Consider the following 25,152-nt stretch of genomic DNA (forward strand, 5'->3'; position numbering starts at 1 on the left):
TCTACAGCAGATCTCCCAGACGCCAGCCTCAGGGTTCGCCTCACCAGGGGGTACCTGTCAAGGGGAGAAGTGGTGGTTATGTTTCCCACTCTCTGGGTCTCAGTGTCCTCATTTGTGAAATGAGGGGTTGTCCCAGAGGATCTAAGTCTCCTTCCTCCTCTGAAGCTGAGAGTCCTACCAAGGATATGGAGCGCACCAGAGGGCCAGCCCACAGAGGATGATGGTGAAAGGGACACTCATCAGGGAGAGTCCTTCTGTCCACTTGCATCCAGTTCAGGGAACGATACTGCACAGCTGCCCTGTGCAAGGCCTGGGCCACCACAATACAGAAGATGCAGTCCCGGGCCTCAAGGAGCTCACTCCAGTGGTGAGTGCTGACATGTCATCAGCACTAGTTGGCATGAACAGCTCCAACTATGTGCGGGACAAGGTGCTAAGCATTTCCCATGCATTATCTCACCAGATCTGCACCATATCCCGGTGAGCTATTCCCGTTTTAGGAAGGAGGAGACTGAGGCTTAGTGATATCATCGAGTCACTCACCCAAGGACACATCCCTAGATGTGCATCCCTGGTGCAGCCAATACTGGGACTCCACAGTCCTTGGTTTTACCCAGAGTCTTCCACAGTCTGTTCATCACAGAGGGAGAGGTTCCAAGGAAGTGATGCACCGGGCACTGCAGGAGTGCTGGTGACAGCATGGAGCCTGATCCAGGGTTCAGAGAAGGCTCCCCACAGCAGCAGCTCTACCTGAGACAGTCTCTGTGACCTAGGAGCAGCTGAGTCATAGCACCCCTCTCACCCCCAGCTGGCTAGAGTCAAGAGAGGTTCCCAAGTGCAGCCCTGCTCCCAAGGCAGGACTCTGTGTCCAGCTGTGTCCAGCACTTTCTGTACTTTGGACAGTGGACAGGGAGGTGGGCACACGGAGAAGATGCAGAGGTCACAGCCTGCCCCATGCAGGCCAGCCTCCTCCAGAGATGCTTAGCATCTCTGAGCTCGAGCACCCCCCGCCCTCCTTCCTGCCCCAGACTGTCTGCTCCTAAGCCTCACGTAAACCTTCCCTTGCCAAGTTCTACAGGCTCATTCCACGTAATGCTTTAACATTCTCAGCTGGGAAATCTTGGATCAGAGGAAATCCTTGCTCACATGTGAAAGCCACCGCCCCCTCAGCTCCCTCCTTCCTCAGCCCTGCAGTCCCCCAGCTAGTTGCTCTCTTCCCCTCCCCCGGACTTGGACTTGGCAGCCACCTCTCTGAGGCCCTCCTCCAGCTCAGCTGCCACAGCAACCTGAAAAGAGGGAGTACATTCTAATTAACACTGAGAGGCTCATTAGATAGACAAAGCCCCCCCCCCCCCCCCCCAGCTCCCCTCTACTGCTTCTTCTGGCAGAAGCTGAGAGATTGCTCTCTTGGAAGGAGGCAAGGCTACGATTACCCATGATTCATGGGGTTTAGAGAGAAGTGAGCTGAGTTGCCCTTAGGCCAGTGGGCCCAGAGACCCTTCCCTCCCTGGGGCCACCCCCCACCCCCACTCCCATATCCATCTCTCTTAGTTCTCTGACCTGGCCCTGGTTAAGAAGAGAAAAGAGTTAGGGTGATCAGGAGGGCCTGGCTGGGTGTACAGAGCTGACCTGGGACACTGCCAAGTTCCTGAGCCCTGGGGTGGGGGGGATGGGGGCAGAGGGGGGCAAGAGGAAGATGCAGCTTTTGACTCCAAGCCCAGATCCAGAAGAGAGCCTAGATTTTTATTTCCCCTGGGGTACAGGGTAGAGTTCAGTTTAGTTCATGTCTGCAAACATTTATTAAGCCCCAGACGACTCTGTCTCGAGGCTGGACACCAGGAATGTAGAGACAGATAACACCATCCTGCCTGTGAGGTACAGTCCATGGGAATCCAGAGAGCATTAAGGGTGGGCTGCAAAGCATGGGAAAGAAACATTGGGGGACAGTGCAGGCTGGAGTTGCGGCAGGCATGAGGCTGAAATAAATGGGAGATGGTTGTGTTAAATGCATTGGAACAAATGGAGAATATCCAACAACTGAATTCAAATGCCCTAGTAAGCAGATGCTCTTTGCAGGCTCTGTGCTAGGTGCTGTGCATGGATCAGAGGCCTCGAATCACTTATGCTCTGCTGGAGTCGGGATTGGTGGGGTGGAGAGAGGGAAGGATGGGTTAGATGAATATCACAAAGATGAATAGAGAAAACTGGGTGTCAGAGAGATGTAAGAAACAACATTCTCCATGGGCATCTGAAGCGGGGAGCTCCCTGTCTGGTTGGGAGACCTAGAAGGCTTCCTGGAGAAAACACAATTGAGGCATATCTTGAAGAAAGGGGAGGATAGTGCAGGCTGAGGAACAAGGCTGAGCAAACACTCAGAGCAGGAAAGCCTAGTGTGGGCTGGGGGAGGAGCAGGCATCCATCCAGTGTAGACACAGGCTTGGTGTAGTAGTAGAGGATGGGACGTAGGCTGAGGTCAGATTGTTCAGGGTCAGAAAGCCAGCAGGAAGCGTTTATATTTATTTTGGGCAATGCTCTCAAGCAACTGAAGGCCTATGTTCAAATCTGCTCTCCGAGACCCTGGATTAGGGTTATGCAGACTAGGGTGGATGGTAGATTTAAGAAAGGAGCAGGGAGGCAGTGGGGAGGCTGCCAGCCAGAGTGGTCCAGGTTAGGAGCCAAAGACAGCCCCCTGTGGCAACAGTCTGGTGGAAAGGTCAGGATGATGCAAAAGGTATTGAGGGTAGAGGGGTGTGGAATAAAGGCTTTGAGGCTGACAGATGCAGAGGCTGGGGTGAAGGAGAACCCATGGACAAATGCAAGTTTCCCCGGCTGTCGAGAGCAGAGCAGTCAAGGTGCTGTAGGCAAATAAAGAAATCATTGAGAGCTGGTTCAAGGAGTGGGGGAAAGACAGTGGCTTTGTATAATGAACAGAGGGATCCATGGACTGTTGGAAATGCAATTCTAGGATCAAGCCTAAGAATGGAAATTTGAGAGACATTCACATAATCATCATTGTCTTCATATAGCTACCACTTACTGTACACCGAGTATGTGGCCAGTGCTATATGAAACAATTCAATTATAACAAGCTACAGAGTCAGCAGGATTAGCTTCATTTAACAGATAAGAAAGCAGAGAGTCAGAGATGTTAGGAAACTTGTCCAAGGTCAACCAGCAGGGAAGAAGCAAGGCTGGGACTGAGGATCTCCCCTAAGGCTTGTTCATCAGTCCATTAAAGTAGGATGAAGTTATGATAGTGGACAAGGTTCTCACACAAGAAGTGAGAAGACACTAGCCTTCAGGACAACTGTAGAGTTGCCACAAGGGCTCTTCCCTCTTAATCAGTTGTTAATTATCAGCTACAAGAGACTGCTCTGATGATTTCCAACACAGAAGTGCATAGGAAAAAAATTCAAATGTGTCTGCAGAGTGGACGGTGGCTCATATATGACTTGTAACTGGCATGCTTAGGGGTTTTGTGGTCAGAGTATTGGATTAAAAAGTTGTATGGAAACAGATGACCAAGGTAGACTGGGTCACAAGAGCTGAGGACAGGGTTTCAGAGTGATAAAAATACCAGGAGCTGCAGAAAACAGGGAGGAGGAAGGTAGGTTGAGGATGGACCGTCAGATTTCATGATTAAAGATCTCTGGGCAGCCCAGGTGGCTCAGCGGTTTAGTGCCACCTTCAGCCCAGGGCCTGATCCTAGAGACCCGGGATGGAGTCCCATGTCGGTCTCCCTGCATGGAGCATGCTTCTCCCTCTGCCTATGTCTCTGCCTCTCTCTGTGTGTCTCTCATGAATAAATAAATAAAATCTTAAAAAAAAAAGATTAGGGAGGTTTTTGAGAGTCACAAAGATAACTTTGTGATTAATTCTTTAATGTATTCAGTAAATATTCAGTGAAGGCCTACTGTGTGCTGGGCACTCTTTAAGCATTGGGGATAAAGCAGTGAACATGGCAAAGTCTGCCTTCATGGGGCCTATAGTCTAGTGGAGAACTGGATGGAACAGATTCAAGATCTTTAAAGTCAAGTTTTGGGACACCTGGGTGGCTAAAGAGTGAGTGCCTGCTTTCCCAGGATTGAGTCCCATGTTGAGCTCCCTGCATGGAGCCTGCTTCTCTCTCTGCTTATGTCTCTGACTCTCTCTCTCTCTCTCTCTGTGTCTCTCATGAATAAATAAATAAAATCTTAAAAAAAAATAAAGTCAGGTTTTCTTCTCTGCTTGGTTGACCTGGGGACGTTGGCTCACAGAAGTCTCCTAGGCTTAGCTCAGTCAGCCTTCTGCCTCTAGGTAGGACAATACGGTGCCAGGGGGATGAACATCTTTCCTATTCTGGAAACATTTCAGGCAATGGATTTTATACCTTCACTCTTTTGCCAATAGCATCTCATAACCTGAAAAGAATGCTCATGGGCCTAGTATTTCCCTTGAAGTGTGAGTAGGCCAGGTAGGAAAGAAATATGAATTTCTGCTTGGTGACAGTTTCTCCTGGTACTCAAGGAGGGTAAGAGGGAGACAGAAATTGCCAGAAGGAGGTAATTAAGTCAGCTCCCCTCACTCTGTACACTTCCCCTTGGAGGGCGCCCAGTCTCTTCAAGGCCAATCTCCATTCCAGACCTCAGGGAGCCAGCCAGAGTTCTGCAGGGACAGTGAGCCAAGCTACAGTGGTATCTCCCCTCTGACGTGATTTCTGCAAAAGCAGCAACGAAATGCCTCTGAGATAGAAATTTCTACGTTTCTCTGGAGATCTTGGGTACATGATAAAACCCCATTGGCAATTGTCTAATAGGTATGGTAGGCAGAAATCTGACAGCCTGAGATTCCTGACCCCAAATGCGCACATCCTATATAATCCCCTTCCCTTGAGTGCCAGGGGACTAGAAGGCATAATAGGCTATCACTCCTGTGATTACATTACCACTCAGTTGCCCTTGAGTGAATCCAAAAGAAAATCGCCCTGGGTGGCTTGATCTAATCAGGTGAACCCTTTATAAGAAGTTGAAGCATCAGAGTCACTCTTCTGTTGGCCTCTAAGGGCTGAACTACCCCATAGCAGAGAACAGCAGGTATCTATAACTGAGGGCCTTGGCCTTAGAATCTCACCGAACTCTGCCGACAATAAGTGTGAAGGAAGACCCTGAGCTTTGTGTGAGATTGCAGTCCCAGCTGATGCCTTGACTTCTTCTAGGTGAGGTCCCACCCAGAGATGCCAGTTGAGCAGTGCCCAGACCACTGACTGACAGAGCTATAGAGAAGATAAGAGGGTGTTGTTTTAAGCTACTAAGTTTGGGATAATTTGTTATGCAGCAGTAGATAACTGATACACTTGGTATGGGTTTTTTGGTTTTTTAACTTAATTTCAATTAGCCAATGTATAGTGCATTATTAGTTTCAGGGGTAGAATTTAGTGAATCATCAGTTGCATAAAACACTCAGTGCTCATCACATCACTGCTCTCCTTAATGCCCATCACCCAGTTACCCCATCCCCCCACCCACCTACCCACTTGGTATGGTTTTTAAGAGCATCCTGAAGGTCCTATGATATGAGGACCAGAAAGCCCTTCTGCTTGAGGCCTTGTACTTCGTGACATGAACACACTTCTGAGGGGTGCCAGGCAGGAGGCCTTATTGGCCACTTAAACCTTAATAGGATTGAGTTTCCCAACTATCTTCAGAGAGCCTATGGGAAGACAGAATAATGCCACTAGGTTTGGGGATGGGAAGGGCCCTGAATGGTGAGATGGAAGGGCTGAAGGCAACACTGAGATCATCCCATTTTACCCAGGAGTGTCCCAACTGTGTCTGTGAGATTTCCTGGGCTAGAAAGATATCTCTTCTGGTCTGGTGGGGCAGGGTGGGGGGCACCCACAGGGAGGGAAGTGAAGGGATCACTGGGGTCGTGAGAGGCAGTCCAGCTGCAGCCCTGGTGAGCCTACCTTGGGTAAATGTTAGTGGTCACTGCCATCTCAAAGAGAAAGTCTCTCTGGTCTTTTCCTAAGAGGTTTTGGTAAGGGAGAAAGAGGGAGAACATAGCCATCTGAGAGGGAGAGAAGACTGTAGCAGGAGGTGGGAGGAGGTGAGTAAGGGCTTTGGAGACACACCACCAGCCCCTCATCAGAGATTTTCCTGAGTTAGCACAGTCTACATGAGGTAGCATGCCCCCACCAGCCCAACCAAGCCCTGCCTGTTGTACAATTCCCATTGTTGTTGTTGTTTTAAGATTTTATTTATTTATTCATAAGAGACACACACACACACAGAGAGGCAGAGGCACAGGCAGAGGGAGAAGTAGGCTCCATGCAGGGAACCCGATGTGGGACTCAATCCCGGGACTCCAGGATCACACCCTAGGCTGAAGGCTGGCCCTAAACCACTGAGCCACCTGAGGATCCCAACAACTCCCATTGTTCAGAACAGAGGTGGTCCAAGTTATGGAGCATGTTAGCGTGGAGGGACTCCTACTCTTATTTAAATTTAAAAAAATTTTAAAAGATTTTATTTATTTATTTATTTACTTATTTATTTATGAGAAAGAGAGAGAGAGAGAGAACAAGCAGGAGTGAGGGGCAAAGGCAGAAGAAGTTAAATCCCTGCCAAGCAGGGAGCCTGACATGGGGCTCGATCCCAGGACCCCCAGGATTATGACCCTAGCCAAAGGCAGACACTCAATGGACTGAGCCCCCAGCACCCTAGGACTCCCACTCTTGAAACATCTGTCCACTCGTTCATCTGTCCTCCATCCATCTTTTTATTAAATTCATGGTCACTGAGCATCTACAACGTGCCAGCCCTTGGGTTGAGTACTGGGAACACCTAGTTGATCAAACCTCAATCTCAACCCTTATGATGATCCAGGGTCAGGAATTTCCACAACGCAGTGATGTGCATGCAGAGGAAGAAAGCAGGTGAACAGGAGTAGCAACAATTTTTTTTTAGCATTTCTGTTTCATTTTTAATGTGTTATTTTATTTTTTAATGTGTTATTTTAAATGTACACACAAGTAGAAAGAATAGTGTAGTAAACTTCCATATAACCACCACCCAGTTCCAACAATTTTTGTTAATATTGTTTCATCTAACAGTTCCGCTTTTTTTTGGTGGAGTATTTTAATATACATTCAAGATACTGTGTATTTCACCCATAAGTACTTCCATACGGACCTCCAATATGAACGTTTTAAAATTACCACCTCAGCAGCAGCAGTTGACTACCAGAGCAATACTATGTCCCCTGCCCCCCGTACATCGCCCCCCCCCCCCCCCCCCCCGGAAGCCAGTCCCTGCATCCTACACCTCTGGGAGTCTCAGCAAGGATCTGGTATCTCAGGCTGTGACATGCTGGAGTTTCAGATTTGGTCTCTCGTTGCCCCCCCCCCAACCCTCCCCACCCTTCTGGGTGTGCATCCCTGCGCCCCAGCCAAAGCTTAGCCGGCGACCCCAGGTCCTTACTGTTTCTCCTCCCCTCTGTTCTTGTGGCAGATTGAAATGCTAGAACACAAGTACGGGGGCCACCTCGTGTCCCGCCGTGCCGCTTGCACCATCCAAACCGCCTTCCGCCAGTACCAGCTCAGTAAGAACTTCGAGAAGATCCGCAACTCGCTCCTGGAGAGCCGCCTGCCGCGGCGGATCTCCCTGCGCAAAGTCCGCGCGCCCGCGGTCGAGAGCCTGGCGGCCGAGAAGGCGCTCATGGAGGGCTACGGGCTCGTGGGGCTGCCGCTCGTGCGCTCGCCCTCGCTGCCGCCCACCCTCGCGGGCACGCTCACCGAGCTGGAGGACTCCTTCACCGAGCAGGTGCAGTCCCTGGCCAAGTCCATCGACGATGCCCTCAGCACCTGGAGCCTCAAGACCATGTGCTCCCTGCAGCAGAGCGGCGCTTACCAGCTGCACCAGGCCCTGCACGCGGGTGCGGCGCCGGCCGGCCTGGAGGCCGAGATGCGGGAGCGTGACGGTGCTCGCCCCGCGCCCGGGGAGGAGGCCGCCGAGCCCCCCGGCCTGCCGCCGGGCCACAGCAGCACGCTCATGATGGCCTTCCGGGACGTCACCGTGCAGATCGCCAACCAGAACATCTCTGTGTCCTCCGCCACGGCCCTGTCGGTGGCCAACTGTCTGGGCGCGCAGGCCGCCCCGGCCCCGGCGGAGCCTGCGGCTGGCAAAGCCGAGCAAGGCGAAGCCCCGCGGCAGGAGGCCTGTGCGGAGCCCGCCAGCGCCCCCCAGGGAGACGCGCCCGCCGAGAACACGTGCGCAGAGGCGGGAGCCCGCGGGAGCCCGCGCGCGCACCCACCCGCGGAGGCTGCGGTGCAGGAGGCTGCGGTGCAGGAGGCTGCCTTGACGGAGGCCGAGGCCGCCGAGGCCGAGGCCGAGGAGGAGGAGACCCGGGAGGTGGGGAAGGGGTCTGAGGCCGAGGCCGGCGACAACTCGGAGCGGCTGAGCAGCAGCAGCACGTCCACCAAGTCGGCCAAGTCGGGCTCGGAAGTGTCGGCCTCGGCCTCCAAGGAGGCTCTGCAGGCCATGATCCTGAGCCTGCCCCGCTACCACTGCGAGAACCCCGCCAGTTGCAAGTCGCCCACGCTCTCCACCGACACCCTGCGCAAACGGCTCTATCGCATCGGCCTCAACCTCTTCAACATGTAAGTGAGCACTGGTTCTGGAGCACCAGAGAGTCCTGGGAAGATCTCGGGAGGCGGGGAAAGGGGGGGGGGGTGCGTGTGCTGCTTTTACAGGTGAGCAGGGTGCCAGATAATTGCCCACATCATCCCAGTGCCCTTCCAGATGGCATTTGTGCCACGCCTGCTCCTTGAGATACTGTGTAGGGCTGCACGTTTTATTTTTAATTGTTACAAATTTATTTTCAGGATCGGGAACAAAACGATACATCAAGCCCATGCTTTCACCACTATTACTGCTTAAGATGAAGCTAGGGCTTGAAAAGGGGAGAGTTTAAAAGAAAATACAATATTAAGTAAGTAACAGTACAGGTTGTATGAGTATTGAGCAGAAATCATTCAGGTAGGGTGTGAAGTTAGGGAAACACCATTATCTCCAGGGGATGATGTCAAGGAATGAGAGCAAGGAGAAAATAAGGAAAGGCAAGTGAGGGCCTGGGTAGGGGAGAGAGAAGAGACCTAGCATGAGGAATACAGGTAAAAGGCAGGAGAGGGGCAGGGATAAAAGGGGAGACAAAGAAGCAGAGGTGGAGCAGGAAATGGAAGCAGAGAAACAAACAAGTGCTGTAGATCAGAGTCTGCAGCCAGAGCCCCAGCCACAACAGTCCTTGCGGTCCTTGCGCTCGAAAGTAGAGATCTGGGGGAAAGCAGTATACACATGCCCTCCCGTGGAAATCGCAAGTGTGGGAGGCACTCATCTCCACCCTCCGTTCGCCTCTTCTTTCAGAGCTCTAAGCCAGGAGATCTAACATCTCTCCCACCCACATGTATGTTTATTTACTCACTCAACTGTTATTTATTGAGTGCCAGGTGCATTGACCACAAGATGACCCTGGTCTCAAGAAGCTTATATTCCAGGGCAGGGGTGCAGTGGGGTGGGGAATAGCTACTATTCATGGCTCACCGTACATAAAACATCTGCAAACTTCCTAATAATATCTAGAGATGGCCTTATTATGCCATTTTACAGAAAAGAAGCAGGCTCCCACAAGTAAGGTGAGTTGCACACGGTGACATAGGTGGTGAGTTGCAGGTCTGTCTCTCTCCTAGTCCACTGCTCTTTCTTCTGCACCAGACTGCCACCCTGGTGAGCCCAGCTCCCATCTCCACACACCTGCAGCACCCCTTCTGCTCACTCACACTCACACAGATACCAGGATCCCTCAAGGCAGTGGTTCTCAAACTATCTGTAGCGAAGGACCAGTTAGAATTTTTACCCTGGTAAGTTGTGAGCTGATAGTTTTGTAAAATGTAATAAAAATGAATTGCTAGAAAAACAATCACATGCTTGGTTATCCTGAAAATGTCAAAATGCTATGAATGTTCTAAATGCTTATTACCCTCTGTTTTTGTACGTACCTTCTCCTGAACCAGGAAGACACCGTTCAGGGAACAGCATGGATTTGCAGACCACACTTGTGAACACATTTGCCTAAAGACACAGCACCCACACCCACACTATGGACAGTGTAGTAGGAGAGCTCACCTCTGTCCCCCAGCCTCACCCTGCCTCCTGATTCCAGGGTGGGCACTGTGTACAGACAACAGAATACAGACAGGGAGGAAGGGCCTTCCCGGCAGGCCCCTCAGGGAAGACAGAAGGAAACCTCTCCACCTGCTCTAGAATTCGCTTGGTTTGGCCACAATCCCCTAACTTCTTCCTTCTCCATGCTATCTTCACTCCTGTGTGTGTGTTGGGGTTGTCGGGTGTCCAAGAGGATGAGGCTCCAGGAAGAAGCACTTGGGATCAGGAGCCCCTCTGCAGTGGAAGGAATCCTGGCATTTCAGAGGCATTCTTCCCAGAAACCTCCAGGCGCACTCTTATGGGTTTCATGGGCTGGAAGGAGTCATGAATAGCCTCAGCTCACTCTCTACTCCTTCTCCCCACCTCCACTCCCACCCTTAGCAACCCAGACAAAGGCATCCAGTTCCTGATTTCTCGAGGCTTCATCCCTGACACCCCCATTGGAGTGGCCCACTTCCTTCTCCAACGCAAGGGCCTCAGCCGTCAGATGATCGGGGAGTTCCTGGGCAACAGCAAGAAGCAATTCAACCGTGATGTGCTGGAGTGAGTGCCCCTCTCCTCCTCCCCCCCCTGTGCTCCACAGGCCCCATGGGACACAGGGGAGAACCCTGAAGCCTTGGCCTATCATTGTGTCTTGACCAGCCTCTGTTTCACCCTCCAAAGCCCTGCAGACATTTACCATGCGTGCTCTGGGCAGGATACCTTGGAAGGCACTGGTGGTGGTGAGGGGTGTACAGAAATGGTCAAAGGAAACAAAAAGCCCTCCCTCCTGGCTCCCCTCTGGGGCAAAAGAATGGGCCTGGAAAAGGAGAGGACTGTGGTGTGCACTGAGGCCAACTTGGTGGGGCAAACAGGCCCTCAGCCCAGCCTCTAGCTGCCACCTGCCCAGGACCCCCGCACCATCCCTATGGGCTGGCTTGTCCCCACATGGGCTCAGTTTCATATTGGTGGAAGCAAACGTGAATCAGAAAAAAAGGAGTTAGACTGAGTCTTTAGAGCAATAAAATACTGTGACTCCATCAAGATAAGTTTACCACCAAGATCAACAGATGGGGGGTGGGATGAGGGGCCTGCCTTTGCTGGCACTCAGCTCTTGTTCGCTCTTGAGGTGGAGCAGGTGAGAATCTGTTCACGCTCACCACCCTCCTTCGAGCTGTCAGGCCCAGGGTGGCATCCTTGGGGTTTGGAGCCACCTCTCCCCTGGCAAAGAGAGGGTGAGGCCCCATGAGATGGGCTCAGGCCTCCTTCTGGAAGGGTCACCCTGCCATTCTCCCCATGTTCTCCTTGGGAAGGAAACAGAAGTGTCTCTCAGAGGTTCTGGGAGAAGCTCTTGGAGCAGCCAGGGCCTCTTGTGCCGGGACGGAGCAGGGTTGAGGGATGGGGGCGGTGGGCCAACATCTGGGCAGCATGAATTGGCGCAGCCTGACTGGCAGGGTTGTCGGGGTGCCTGGGGTGGGAACTCGGACACCTGGCTTCTTTGATGCAGCCATCAGCTGCCTTGTCTCTGGACAAGCTCCTGCTCCCGGGAACCTGCCTTTCCATGCCCTGGATTATGAGGGGTAGACCAGTGGCCCTCTGGAATCCTTGCCACATCCTAAATTCACTGGCAGCTGTCTGAGGACAGTCTGAAAAGCAGGAGCTTGGGAGCCCCTGAGGGACCTTGAAATGCCCAGATGCCTATTAGTTGACAGAACCCAGTGCCCCCCTTGGACTCTTGGCAGCTTTGGCCAATCAGACCCCACCCTCCACCCCACGACTGTGGAAGATGCTGAGTGGGATGAGGGGCCTGCCTTCGCTGGCAGAGGAAAGTGAACTGATAAATGGGCCTCCTTCCCCTGTCTTTTCTTCTCCCTCCCTCAGGCTCCCCTTTCTCCTCAGCTCACCCCTGCCCCTGCCGTGTGTAGGGTGCCCTGAGGGGATGCCCTGAGGAGACACATAGAAGGAGAGAGATCAAGTCTTCTCTGTCTTTTCCTCACCTGATTTCCCTCCATCTGGCTCATGGCTCTGGCCTTTCCATTTGCTCTTGTCCCTGTTCCCCTCCTCCGTTGCAGAGAGGGGTGAGCAGGTGTGCTGTGCCGCACCCCTGGGTTCTCCCTGGCTCCCTGCGCCCCTGGGGGACCCAGCCCTGTCTCTCTGCTCTGGGGGCAGAGGTGCCTGCTTCGCTCACAGGCCCCAACTGAAGTCTCTTCTGCCTTGCCTGGTCCCCTCGTGGCTTGGCCCTGAAATTCCAACCCTCCAGGCCCATGGTGACCTGGAGTGATGGGATCGCGTGGTTTTCCAAGCAGCATAACACACACTAATTGCATCCTCCCTGGGAGAGGGAGTGTGTAGGCTGGAGACAGGCCAGCGCTGCTGCCCTCGCACGGAGGGTGCCGACTGGGGACTGGGCTGGCAGCTAAGGCAGGGATCAGGCTAGGGATGAGGTGGCAGCGTGGCGGCAACAAAGAGCTGTGCCTATGAGGGCCTGCTCTGACCCCTGGCTCTGCTCCTCACGTGCTGGGAGGCCTCCCCTGGGCCTGGGCCTCGGTTTTCTCACCTGCCAGGCGAGAGGGTGGGGCTGTGCACCTGCTCCGGGGATGGAGCTGAGCCAGGCATTCAGGCATCCGTGTGAAGGGGAGATGGGGGCAGTGAGGGGCATGTGTCGCTGTGGCCTGAGGGAGCTTACAGACCCAGGTGTCAATGGGACAGATGAGAGGAGGAGCATAGAAAGGGAGACAAGGGACCAAGGAACCTCCAGCAGGCCTTGTGGTGTCAGGAGAGTTGAGAGCCAAGCCGAGCCTGTTTGCCCCAGCAGGTGCCTCTGTCCCTCTGGGTTTATTCTGCAGCCATGAGTCCCCGGGCCCCGGAGGCCCTTGACACACCCAGCCTCTACATGGAACAGCTCCACAGAAAGGAGCCCTCTGCACCCAAGTCTGTTTTCCTGCCTGCCTGGCTTGTCTCCTGCTGGGTGCCGGCAGGAGATGGGGCAGGCACTCACCCGGGAGCTAGATGCTGGGGTTTTTGCGAGGGGGTTCCCTGCCACACAAGCCAGCTATCCTGCAACCTCTCAGGATCTGCTGCCTCTTCCCTACACCCATGAGAGAAAACACACAATAACAAAGTCACTGGTGCCATTTTGCCAGGCCGAAAGGCTTCATTGGGATTCTGCACAGCTTCCCTGCCCCCGCCTGGTGACATTCAGCGTGTCGCGTCCGTTCTGTACAAAGCTGCTTGCTGAATAAAAGGACATAAATCACCCATCCCCTTGGAGACTGAGACAGCCCCAGCCACAGTACTCTCCAAGATACAGCCAGGCAGGAGGGGGAGAGGGTGGAAGCCTCTAGGAGGGGACAGGGCGGGACACCCACCACTACCTCCCAGCCTGGGGGCCTGTGGAGAAATGGAAGAGAGAGGGGCTGAGCAGAATCCACCTCAGCTGCTGGCCTGCATCTGAGCATCACAAATGCCATGGCCCTGCCTCCTGAAATCTGGACCCTGGTGCTCTCAGACGCTGACCTCTTCGTCCTGTTTCCATAGAAGGTGCATTCCAAGAAGGAATGTATTTAACTAGGGTGTATCAAATAACAATAGACGGCCTCCTGAACTCCAAGGGCCCTGTCCGTTCCACTGTTTTCTTGGGAAAGGTTTGGTTTTTTAAAGGAGAAACCAGCCTGCTTCCTTACTTGTCCAATGGGGACAGTAGTACCCACCTCATACAAATTACAATTTTAAAATGCATGTCAAGTGCTTACATCAGTGACTGATACTTTAGTAAGTTCTTTACAAATATTAGCTATTTCTGCTATTATCTTTCACATTTGAAAGCACAGGACAGTAGATGCCTCCCCACCTCGGCCCCAGCCCTGGCAGGGGATCCCTCAGGCGCCTCAGCTCTGGTCTGAGATCAGGTTCACTCCCCAGACAATAAGAACATGCTAGAACTTGCTGGGGAGGGGAGGGGAGCTCATTTGGGGACCATCCTACACCCTGAGGAGGTCCTCCGTGGTGCTGAGGAGAGAAGGGCCCTGGTGGCCTGGCAGGAGGAACCAGCCACCAGCTGCGGTTAGGAGGCTCTGGTGCTGGAAGCTTCTCCCTCTTTCACATAGCCGGGAAATTTGGCTTTGCTCTATTTCCCTTCTGAAATGTTGGCTTCAGCAGCCTGGAAGGCCAGAGGATGGGGGAACATTCCATGTGGGCTGCGGGCAGGCTCATTTCTGGCCTGGGTGATCTTTTCTGATGTGAATCACATAGACGGGGAGGCCATAGGTGTCTGTCATTTCCGTGGAAGGGCGCGAAGGGCAGCTTTTGGGTTGAGTTGCCAGAAGAGTTTCCTGGGTGTTCCTTCTCTCACTGTGTCAACTCCGTTTTTTTGTTCAATATTAAGAGTTTGACATTTTAGTCAGATTGCATTATTTCATTTCCTTAGAAATATGTTGGCCAGAGTGTAACAGATTTGTTCTTCTTAGGGGACATTCAGAAATGAAGACAGATTGCCTGTCCAACTCAACAGGCTGGGAGGCGCTAGTCTTTCATGGCTTGGAAGAAATTTTTTGAGAATATCCTGCCCTTTGTGCCATGTGTAACCTTAGAAATGTTACTGTATTTCTGGGGAATTCCACCAGGAGGGAGAGAGCAGTCTGGGGCCCACGCAGACCCTTATAGGTCTGGAGAAGGATGGAAAGAGGCCTGGGCAGGCAGGCTTATTTCCCACTTAAATAGGCTTATTTCCACTGCTTTGAAAATTTGACACTGCCATCACCCTACAGGATAGAAGGAGGGGGTCTCTTTTTTTTTTTAGAATTTATTTTTTTTTTATTTATTTATGATAGTCACAGAGAGAGAGAGAGAGAGAGAGAGAGAGAGGCAGAGACATAGGCAGAGGGAGAAGCAGGCTCCATGCACCGGGAGCCCGACGTGGGATTCGATCCCGGGTCTCCAGGATCGCGCCCTGGGCCAAAGGCAGGTGCCAAACCGCTGCGCCACCCAGGGATCCCTCTTTTTTTTTTTTTAATTAAAGTTTATTTTATTTCAATTAATTAACATATAGTATATTATTAGTTTCAGAGGTAGAGTCAGTGATTCATCAGTTGCCTTTTTAACACCCAGTGCTCATCACATCACGTGCCCTCCTTAATGCCCATCACCCAGTTATCCCATCCCCCACACACACCCCCTGCCCTCCTCAACCCTGTTTGTTTCCTATGATTAAGAGTCTCTTATGGTTTGTCTCCCTTCTAATTTCATCTTGTTTTATTTTTCCTTCCCTTCCCCTATGCTCCTCTGTTTTTTTTTTTTTTTAAGAATTTTTAAAAAGATTTTATTTATTTATTCATGAGAGACACAGAGAGAGAGAGAGAGGCAGAGACATAGGCAGAGGGAGAAGCAGGCTCCATGCAGGAAGCCCGATGAGGGACTCGATCCTGGGTCCCCGGGGTCACACCCTGGGCCCAAGGGGGGTGCTCAACCTCTGAGCCACCCAGGTGTCCCTGCTCCTCTGTTTTGTTTCTTAAATTTTACATATGAGTGAGATCATATGATAATTGTCTTTCTCTGATTGACTTATTTTGCTTAGCATAATACTGTCTAGTTCCATCTTTGTCATTGCAAATGGCAAGATTTCATGTTTTTGATGGTTGAGTCATATTCCATTATTATATATATATACATATACACACACTATATATATATATATATACACACACTTCATCTTCTTTATCCATTCTTCTGTTGACGGCATCGGGGCTCTTTCCATAGTTTGGCTATTGTGGACATTGCTGCTATAAATATTAGGGTGTAGATGCCCCTTCGGATCGAGTGTAGTGATCTGAAGTGTATCTTTGGAGTAAATACCTAGTAGTACAATCGTGCTCCTTTCTCTGCATCCTTGTCAATATCTGTCGTTTCCTGACTTGTTAATTTTAGCCATTCTGACTGGTATGAGGTGGTATCTCATTGTGGTTTTTATTTGTATTTCCCTGGTGCCCAGTGATGTTGAGCATTTTTTCATGTGTCTGTTGGCCATTTGTATGTCTTCTTTAGAGAAATGTCTACTCATGTCTTCTTCCCATTCCTTGACTGGGAAGTGCTTTATAGATTTTGGATACTAGCCCTTTGTCTGGTATGTCATTTGTAAATATCCTCTCCCATTCTGTAGGTTGTCTTTTGGTTTTATCAACTGTTTCTTTTACTGTGTAAAAGCTTTTTATCTTGATGAAGTCCCAATAGTTCATTTTTGCCTTTGTTTCCCTTGCCTTTGGAGATGTGTCTAGCAAGAAGTTGCTGCAGCCCAGGTTACAGAGGTTGCTGCTCGTGTTCTCCTCTAGGATTTTGATGGATTCCTGTCTCACCTTTAGGTCTTTCATCCATTTTGAGTCTATTTTTGTGTATGGTGCAAGAAAATGGTCCAGTTTCATTATTCTGCATGTGACTGTCCAATTTTCCCAACAGTGTTTGTTGAATTGGATATTCTTTTCTGCTTTGTCAAAGATTAGTTGGCCATAGAGTTGAGGGTCCATTTCTGGGTTCTTTCTTCTGTTCCAATGATCTATGTGTCTGTATTTGTGCCAGTACAGTACTGTCTCGATGATCACAGCTTTGTAATAGAGCTTGAAATCTGTCATTGTGATACCTTCAGCTTTGGTTTTCTTTTTCAAGGTCCCTTTGGCTATTCAGAGTTTTCTCTGGCTCCATACAAATTTTAGGATTATTTGTTCCAGCTCTGGGAATGGGGGGTCTCTTCTAAACGTGAAATTTTTCAGTTTATGGCCTTGACCCCTTGCCTCTCCAGTGCCCTTTCCCCTGACCACCCCCTCACCATCACACATGTACACACACACCAACAGACAAGAGATTTTCCTTAACAATAAAGAGTCATGAATGTTTCAGACCCACTTACTCCTATGTGTGGAAATCCTTGGACCCTAAGTGTGGGGTGAACAAGTCCAGAGTTGAGTCTCTCTTTGGCTTGGTCATATTAGCATATAAATTGGGCTTTCACACAAAGACCTACTACCCTGCCTTTTCTGATAACGCAGGCCCTAGGTCTGGGGGGCTCTCTCAATCCCTATGTGATACTCAGGTGTGGCTTCAACTGGCCACTCTTTGAAGTGGGATTTCTAAGGAGTAGGATTCTAGGGAAGGGGCTTCCTGGGAGTTACACTCCTCTGGGGTTTGTAGGAGGGCCAGCTGTGAGTGAGCAGGCTGTGAGACATAACAGTGACAGCTCACATATATCAAGCATTCGCTGTGTGCCAGCAGGCACTGTGCCAAGACCCATACATGCATAATCTCATTCCATCTTCACAACAGCTCTATGAGGTGAGTGCTATCAATCTGTGCCACATGAAGGAACTGAGGAACAGAGAGTTTAGGTAGCTTACACACAGTCACAGAGCTAACCAATGGCTGAGATCTGAAGGCAGGCAGAATGGTTCTACAACCTGAGCCCATAACCCGATGCCATCCCACCTCTGTACCTCATCTCAAGGCAAGTGTGGTCCAGATGCCTTGTAACTATAGTCAGAGCCCAGTTGTGAAATGTGGTGCTGGAAGACCCCTTACATGGTCTGCTTGTCCACCCCTCTCATTTCACCCAGGCAGAATGTGAGGACCAGAGAGAAGAAATGACGAGTCCCCTGGCCTGTGGCAAATTGAATGAAATCAGGTACTATTCTACCCTTTGATTCCCCTTTGTTTGCTCTGCTTATCTGAGAAGAAAGCAGAACTGCGAAATGGAATCACAAATCTCAAGAGGTCTGAGCTGGATCCAGTTTCCTTTCTTCCTAATAGACGGATATTCTAAAGAGTCAGTGGATGAAGGTCTAGAGCTGTAATTTCAGGCAGAGTTCACTGTCGATGAAGGAAGGGCTCTTAATACCTATACTAGGAGGAACATCAAATTCACTCACTCACTTGGTATGTCAACTTAGATTTGGTCTCCAGGTACACAATGAAAACTATCACCTATGAAGCTCTGTTATATGGCTGGCATTTTCCATACATTGTCTCTTTTAAAACTCAGAGCCACCTGCCCACTAGATGGTACAGGTGTCAGGTCTATACTACAGGTAGAAACTGAGGCATGGAGAGTCTGGGTGACCTGAACTGAAAAGCTCAGTGATGGAAACAAGATTCAACCCTGAGGGTGTCTGATACCGAAGGCCTGACTTCTCATTCTGCTGACTCTTAATTCTGTAGAGCAGTGGTTCTCAAAGTGTGGTCCCCAGGATGGTAGCAGCAGCGTCACCTGGAAAGCTATTAGTGATACCAATTCTCAGGCTCCACCTCAGACCCACTGATTCCGAACTCTGGGGGCATTGGTGGGTTAACAAGCCTGCCGGTTGGTTCGGTTCTCAAGCTTGAGGACCCCTGGCAAGCAGCGATGCTGCCAGACCCAGCAGAGGGAGAATCACCCCAGGCATCCGCAATAACTTCAGATTCATTCTTTGGGTAGTTTAAACTTAGTTCTTTTGGTTCCTGGGTCCTCAAGGTGTGACTGGCAGCCATCCCTTCTGAGGCCTCCCAGGCGAGATTATCTTTGTCCTCATGTCGTCACCAGGAACACTGGCAGGTCCTCTTGCGTCAGCTTCCCTCTGCTCTATTTTCTGAGCCACACTGCACTTTTCCAAAAAGCCTTGACCTTTGTTGGGCATGTTATGAGTTCTGCCTAACAAAAATAACTCTCTGGCGGATGGGGATATTTTTAATTGAATTGTATGAGCCAAGAATTGCAGAAATAAAACCAAGGTTCCTACATCCCGTGGCAGTGGGCGGTTTCATTTTCCAGCCTAATCCTGGAGCCTGGGCTTCGTCCCTGCCTGGAGCGCCAGTGCCCCCTCTGCTGTCTGCAGTGCTCCCTCACACCTCCTCTGAGCCTCAGCCTGTGCCTCACCTTCCAGATCTTTGCTGTCTCTTCTGGCCAATTAAAAATCACTGCTGCTATCATTACCTATTTTCAGTTCCAAGCCAGTTCCTTTGTCTGACAGACACTGTCTTGCTATCATGTAAAAAAAAAAAAAGTTGAGATATCGAAATTCATTTTGATTACAGTCATGTGACGCTTCATTTCCCTGCAACACAAACTGATTCCACGCACAGATCGGTATTAAGAAACAATTTCATGCAAGGTTGTACCTGTTTATACAGATACAGGGAACATCTGTGCTTATGCTTCCCCAGCCCCTGTAAAGTACTTGCCACAGGAAAGAGGGGGGGACGCCCTAGCAGAAGCTACCGCGCTTGTGATTCACTCGCTCCCTGATCAGCATCAGCGACACCTCCCTGGGCAGGTGCAGACATGCTCGGCTGGAAGCAGTTTAATGGGCACCAGCTTGCCCAGGTTCTCATCACTCGCTTGCATGCGCCACTGAAGGAAGTGGGAAGCGTGTATATGCCACACTGCCTCGCTGCCTCTGGTTTGGCTTCCAGGGAGCTGTTTCCTGGGCAGCTCTGTCCAGTCTCAGGGGCAGCTCCAGATGATCTTGGCAGAGCAGGCCCAGCAACCAATGGGCTCCATCCCTAGCTGAGCCCGTGCTCAGGGTCCCATTCACTCACCCAACTGGTCTCTCACTCAGACATTCATTCATCCCAGAAACAGTTATTGGATTCACACGCCAGGCATGCAGAGAGTAACAGAACTGCCTCTGCCGGAAGGATCGCAGAGCTGGGTGGGAGGACAGGCAGGTAAATGCTATGATACAAGGGACAATGGCAGTGGTAGGCAGAGGTGTGTCCAGGAGACTGCGGCGGTCCAGGAGAGATGGATAGCTCACCAGGGACCTTGAGGTTGGGGTTGGGCAGTGGGAAGAAACAACAGCATGTGCAAAAGCATCAGGCTTGAGAGCCAGGCTGCAGGAGGGGAGCCAGTATGGGGAAGAGGCAGGAGAAGCTGAGCCACTTGCAGGGCCTTGCTTGCTTGGCCCAGAAACTTGGGCTTTGGGCTAGGGATGTGGGAAGCCCTGGAAAAAATATAAGCAGAAGAGTGAATGACAGGACCAAATAGGTATCCTAGAAGGATTGTTCTGGAACATGACTTGGAGGCAGGCAGTCGAGTAGAAGGCCATTGCAGTCACAGTCCTGACAAGAAATGTGAGAAATGGTAAGACCCTGAGTCTGGCCAGTGACCAAGGAACGGAGAGGTAGGCAGGGCCCAGAGGCATGGCTAGCCAGACCACTGAAGTGAGGGGGGGCGGGCGGGGGTGGTTTGCAGATCCCAGGAAACATCCTCCAGAGCTGCTGAGAATTCAGAACACTCAGTCTTTGCATATGAATATGTTTGTGCTTCAAGCTCTCTAGAGTAATTTGTGAAATTATACCAAATAAGCATGCGTATATTTTCAGTTTGGGAGGGGAGTGCCAGGGTCGAGGACATTTCTTCTGAAGAATCCCTCAAACCAGATATTGCCAAATATTTACTGAGAACAGTTGAAATATTAAATACCAGCTGAAACATGAAATGTGTGCAGGCTGACTTCCCTGCAAGAGATGCTAGCACAACCCGTGGTCTTGTGAGTGTGCCCTGGTCAGCTCTGCCTGCCATTCAGACCAGAGCACCTGGAGGAATTCAACAGCCAGAACTCAAAGGTGTGTTGGTCAGCTTCCAGTCAAATGCAGAGTTGATGGTTTACCTGCACCTTCTGGACTGAGCACATTGTCTTTTATAAGCAATATAGATTAACCAAGAAGAAACTCAACTCATTAGTGATGAATAATAAAATTAAAATTGTGAATTCATCACAAGAGATAAACACTTCAGAGCAGTCACGGAGGGGCATTCAGAGCATGGCAATGGGTAAGGCCACCTAGACAGAGGTTGTTAGGAGGAGGGAATGTAGCCTAGTGGCCAGCCCTAAGTTGGAGGTTCAGGGGAAGTGGGGGTTCTGGGAAGGAGGGGCACCCTCAGAGGTTCAAAGAGCAAACCCAGAAGAGGGGGTGTGAGGAAAGCAGGAAAGAGAAGAGTTTTGAGAAGGGAATGATTAGCCATGTCAGTGCTGCCAAGAGGCTGATCCCACCAGAGGGATTCTTGCTGCATCGTTGCTGGCTTGATCCATGGGTCTTGTAGGGAAACCTCTGGGAGCTGAGAGTGGCTCTCAGCTGGCAACCAGCACGGAAGCCGGACCTCAAGGACCTGCATTTTTGCCAACAACCTGAGTGAACCAGCATGTGGATTTCTCCCCAAGGGCTCCACATAAGACTCAGTCCTCCTAACACCTTGATTTCAGCCTTGTGCGGGAGCAGAAACCCACTCGCCTTGTGTCAGACTGATCTACAGAACTAAAGAAAAGCCAGAAACCTCTAAAGGGATGATGCATTTTTTATGACCTATTCCTGAAAAGAGCAAAGAACTTTTTGTAAACAGCAGAGTGGGAAAGCAGGACGTGAGAGACGTCGGCAACATTACTTCTTATTAATCTTGGAGGCAAAAAAAGGTCGAAAACAAACTCGATGTCCATCGTAGTCTCTCAGTTAAATAAATTAATAACAAACCTAGAAAAAAAAAAAATCCCACCAGATAATAAGTTGGTGCCATTGGACTTGGCAATGGGGCAGCCAGAGTGACCTTGGCAAGAGAAGTTTTAGTGGAATGCTGGGAGTAGATGCTTGGCTGGAGCGGGTTGAAAGGTGGGTGAGATTGAGGAGGTGGAGACAGCATGGATAGGGACACCTTCTAGAATTTTGGCTCTAAAGAAGAGTATAGAAAAGGGATAGTGACTAGAGGCAGAAAAGGTCAAGACAGGGTCATGATTTGTGAAATAGGAGACAAGACGCTGGGTGCTAAGGAGGATGATTTACTCCACTCTACTAAGATGCTAAATTCCTGGTAGAACAGGAAGGAACATCTCAGAGTGTGTCCCAACCTGTGGTCTCAATCTCTCCTGCAGCATATGTGTCTACCCCATCATGGCGTCTACTAAAAAATCAGCACCATTGGGCCTCAGGTGCTCAAGCCAGAGCTCTGAGACTCACCGTTGACTCCTTTTTTGCTCACCTCCCACCTTCCCTCCATCACACACTGCCATCAGTTCTTCCTCTAGGATGCATCTCAGATTGTCCATTCACTTGGTCTCCTCCTTGCCCAGGCTTCATCAGCCCTAACTTGGTCCTCAGCAGCAGCATTCTCATAGGGCCCCACTTCGTTCTTGTTCCTCACCCTCCCTGTTCCACTCATTCTACCCCAAAAAACAGAGAAATCTTCGTAAAACCAGCTGGCTCATATTGCTCCTCTGATCATGTCCTTCTGTATTCTCTTGCTACATGAAGGAGAAACTTCGAAAACCTCTGGTGACTCACAGAGCTTGGGCTGGTCAAGCCCCTGTCCTCTTCCCAACCCCACGACCTGCCATTCACCATTCTCCCCCTTCCTCTCTACATTACAGCCTCATTGACCCTTTCTAGATCCTTGGGTGTTCTTTCCTACCACAGGGCCTTGGCATATGCTTTCTCTCCACTGCCTGAAAGCTCTCCCCCATCCCTCCCCTTGCCTTGGTCAGCTCCCACTCATTTTTCAGGTCTCAGTTCACTGTCGTGTCCCCAAAGGGGCCTTTCCAAACATCCCAGGATGAAATATATCCTTTGTCCTCTCATGGAAGCCTGTCCTTTGCCTAAAAGGATTCGAAACAATTACAATGAAATCATTATTTTTTTGACTTGGGATATAATGTTTGTCTCTCATCGAGACAGAGTCTGTGTTTGTGTTGTTTGCCACTTATACCAGGTCCTAAGCACAACGTTTTGCACATAGGAGGCAGCCAATGCATGTTTGTTGAAGAAAAGGAAGGAAGGAAGGAAGGAAGGAAGGAAGGAAGGAAGGAAGGAAGGAAAGAAGGAGGGAAAGAAGGAAAGAAGGTGGTAAGGAAGGGTGGAAGGAAGGAAGGAATGAACAAACAAAAGAAATGTCACTACCAGAGGTCAGAGAAAGCACCAGAGAAGAGAAGGTGGGAGGCAGGTGGGGCACTGGTCCCTGCTGTGGGGTCTGTGTGCCCAGGCCAACTCTGGAACTGAGGGATGGCCACACAGTTTCTGTGCTGACTGCCGATGGTGGAGTGGCTCCTGGCATGACTGACTGTGCCCAGTTGTTTCCCCACCACAGCCCCCCAAGGACATCTGGGTAAGACAGCAGCCCCCAGGGAGAGACACATTAGCACAGTCCACAGAGAAGGGAAGGAGACAGGCTGGCCTGGCCCAGGAGATGCCAGCAGGGAATGTGATGTGTGCAGTGTCCCCCCAGGACCAGCTCTTTTATGAGCTTATTTCTTCCTACGTAATTAAAAAAATAACAGGATGATGGTTACTATCGCACAGGATAGAGAAAGAAAATGAAGTCAAGGTGCACTTAGGGAAGCTCTAAGAACAGTGCTTAGTAAATGCGAGGGTAGAAGGTGCCTCCTGCTCTGGTGCTGGACCCCTGTTGAAGTGGAGGGGGGAGGAGGTGTGAGGGTAGGCTGAGCTGGTACTTTGGGAGAGAAAAAAGCATCGTGCTGAGTGGAGGGGCAAGGATTTGGGTGATTGCAGGATGGCCAAGGCCCCTGAGGTGAGGGTCGCTGGGGCAGGCTTGTCGGCAGAGAGGGCACAGCCTCGACCTGGCCAGCTGCCCCAGGGGGCACACGGTGCTTCACCGGAGGAGGGAGAGAAGCGGCCAGCTGTATTCCAAAGCCAGCCAGGAAGGATGTTGTGTGATCTCCTGCTGTCTGGGAGCCCTCTGCTGACTGTGCGCCCTCTCTACTTCTGGTCCTTCTCAGAGAGTGGGGGCAGTCCTGAGACGTCACCTGGTCCAGACCCCAAATATCCAGAGAGGAAGGCATTTGTCTTCTTAGGGTCAGTCGTGCCCCACCACCATTCAACACAGCTTCCTCCCTTCCATCTGGGGTTTTGCAGAACACATTGAGATTTTTGTCCCCCTGGGATCTGAGAGCCCGAGGACACCATCAGCCCGTTGAACATTGAAGCCCTGTGGTGGCCTCAACAGGGAGTGAGGCGGGAAGTCAGCTCACACTTGCAGGCATGTGTGCAGAGGGGGCACACATCCGTCTCTACCTCCCATCCCTCTCTCACCACTCGCACTGCCAAAGCAGCCCCTGAGAGCCTGAAGGGGGACATGCTTGCTCCCCAGAGCTGCTGGCCTGGTGGCTCGTGACTTGCTGGACTCACTTGTTTTTGAAAGCCTCCACATGGGCTGGATCCCCCTCCAGCCCTTGCATCAGCTCAGTGATTGGTTTTCAGCTTTTAAGAATCGGGCCTGGAAAGCCAGCGAAGAATGCTGATTGCCAGGGTCCGCCTCCACATAGTTCAGTCAGTAGATCTGGGTTGGGACTCAGGGATCTGTGTTTTACCAAGCCACCTCACAGCTCTAACAAGGGGCTCTTGAGGATGTGGGGTGTAGAATCCCCACCCCACAGCGACCTCCCACAAAGTTGTCCCCCCCGCCCCCATGGCCCGTGGCCGACTTACTCAGCACTCCCCAGTCTGCGGGCTGGCATTTCCACATGGCTGAGTCTCAGGCTCTGGGCTCATTACTGGAGCTTTCCGCCGCAGCCCCGAGCGGGCCAGTGAGCAGGCTGTGGGTCACCTGAGTGAAGGCCTGGAAACTAGGCCATCGTGCTTGGCGGAGCAGATCCCACTTTCTCCCAGCTGCTCCACTGCCTCCTTCAGTGGCCCTCCCCCCACCATGGCACCCTGGGGCCTCGGGGCAGAGGGCACAGTACAGAGGCTCTGGGAGCGACATTGACAGGCCAGGTAGGGGTGGGGTGGACAAACTGATGGAGCGAGTCCTGGACAGCAGGTGGACGCCAGGCGGGGGCACCAGGAGCCAGCCTGAGGTCCTCCAGGTCGGGCCAGCCCTGGGGCCCACTGCTGTCCCCCGCGGCCTTGGCACGTCAGGTGGGGGGTGGGATGAGCAGGTGCAGTCCTTCTGCTCCACGCCCAGGCTGCCCCGGTCCAGTCTGTGGTGTTTTCCTCCACCTCCATGTCCTATGCTTTTCCA

The 25,152-nt window shown here is 51.3% G+C and overlaps 1 protein-coding gene across 7 annotated transcripts in view; it reads left to right on the top strand.

Annotated features, from left to right (window-relative positions):
* Positions 1-25,152, top strand: part of IQSEC3 (IQ motif and Sec7 domain ArfGEF 3) — a 110,661-nt gene that overhangs the window by 60,641 nt on the left and 24,868 nt on the right. For all 7 annotated transcript variants that reach the window (XR_012002996.1, XR_012002997.1, XR_012002998.1 and 4 more), the window contains exons 4-5: positions 7,488-8,635; positions 10,578-10,739. Coding sequence is in view for 3 of the 7 variants with exons in the window: in XM_072766260.1 (XP_072622361.1) it covers positions 7,488-8,635; positions 10,578-10,739 (1,310 nt within the window). In the remaining 4 variants the exon portion in view is untranslated. The remainder of the gene's footprint in view (positions 1-7,487; positions 8,636-10,577; positions 10,740-25,152) is intronic.

Source organism: Vulpes vulpes, chromosome 8, assembly GCF_048418805.1.
Source record: "Vulpes vulpes isolate BD-2025 chromosome 8, VulVul3, whole genome shotgun sequence".
Taxonomy (NCBI): Eukaryota; Metazoa; Chordata; class Mammalia; order Carnivora; family Canidae; genus Vulpes; species Vulpes vulpes.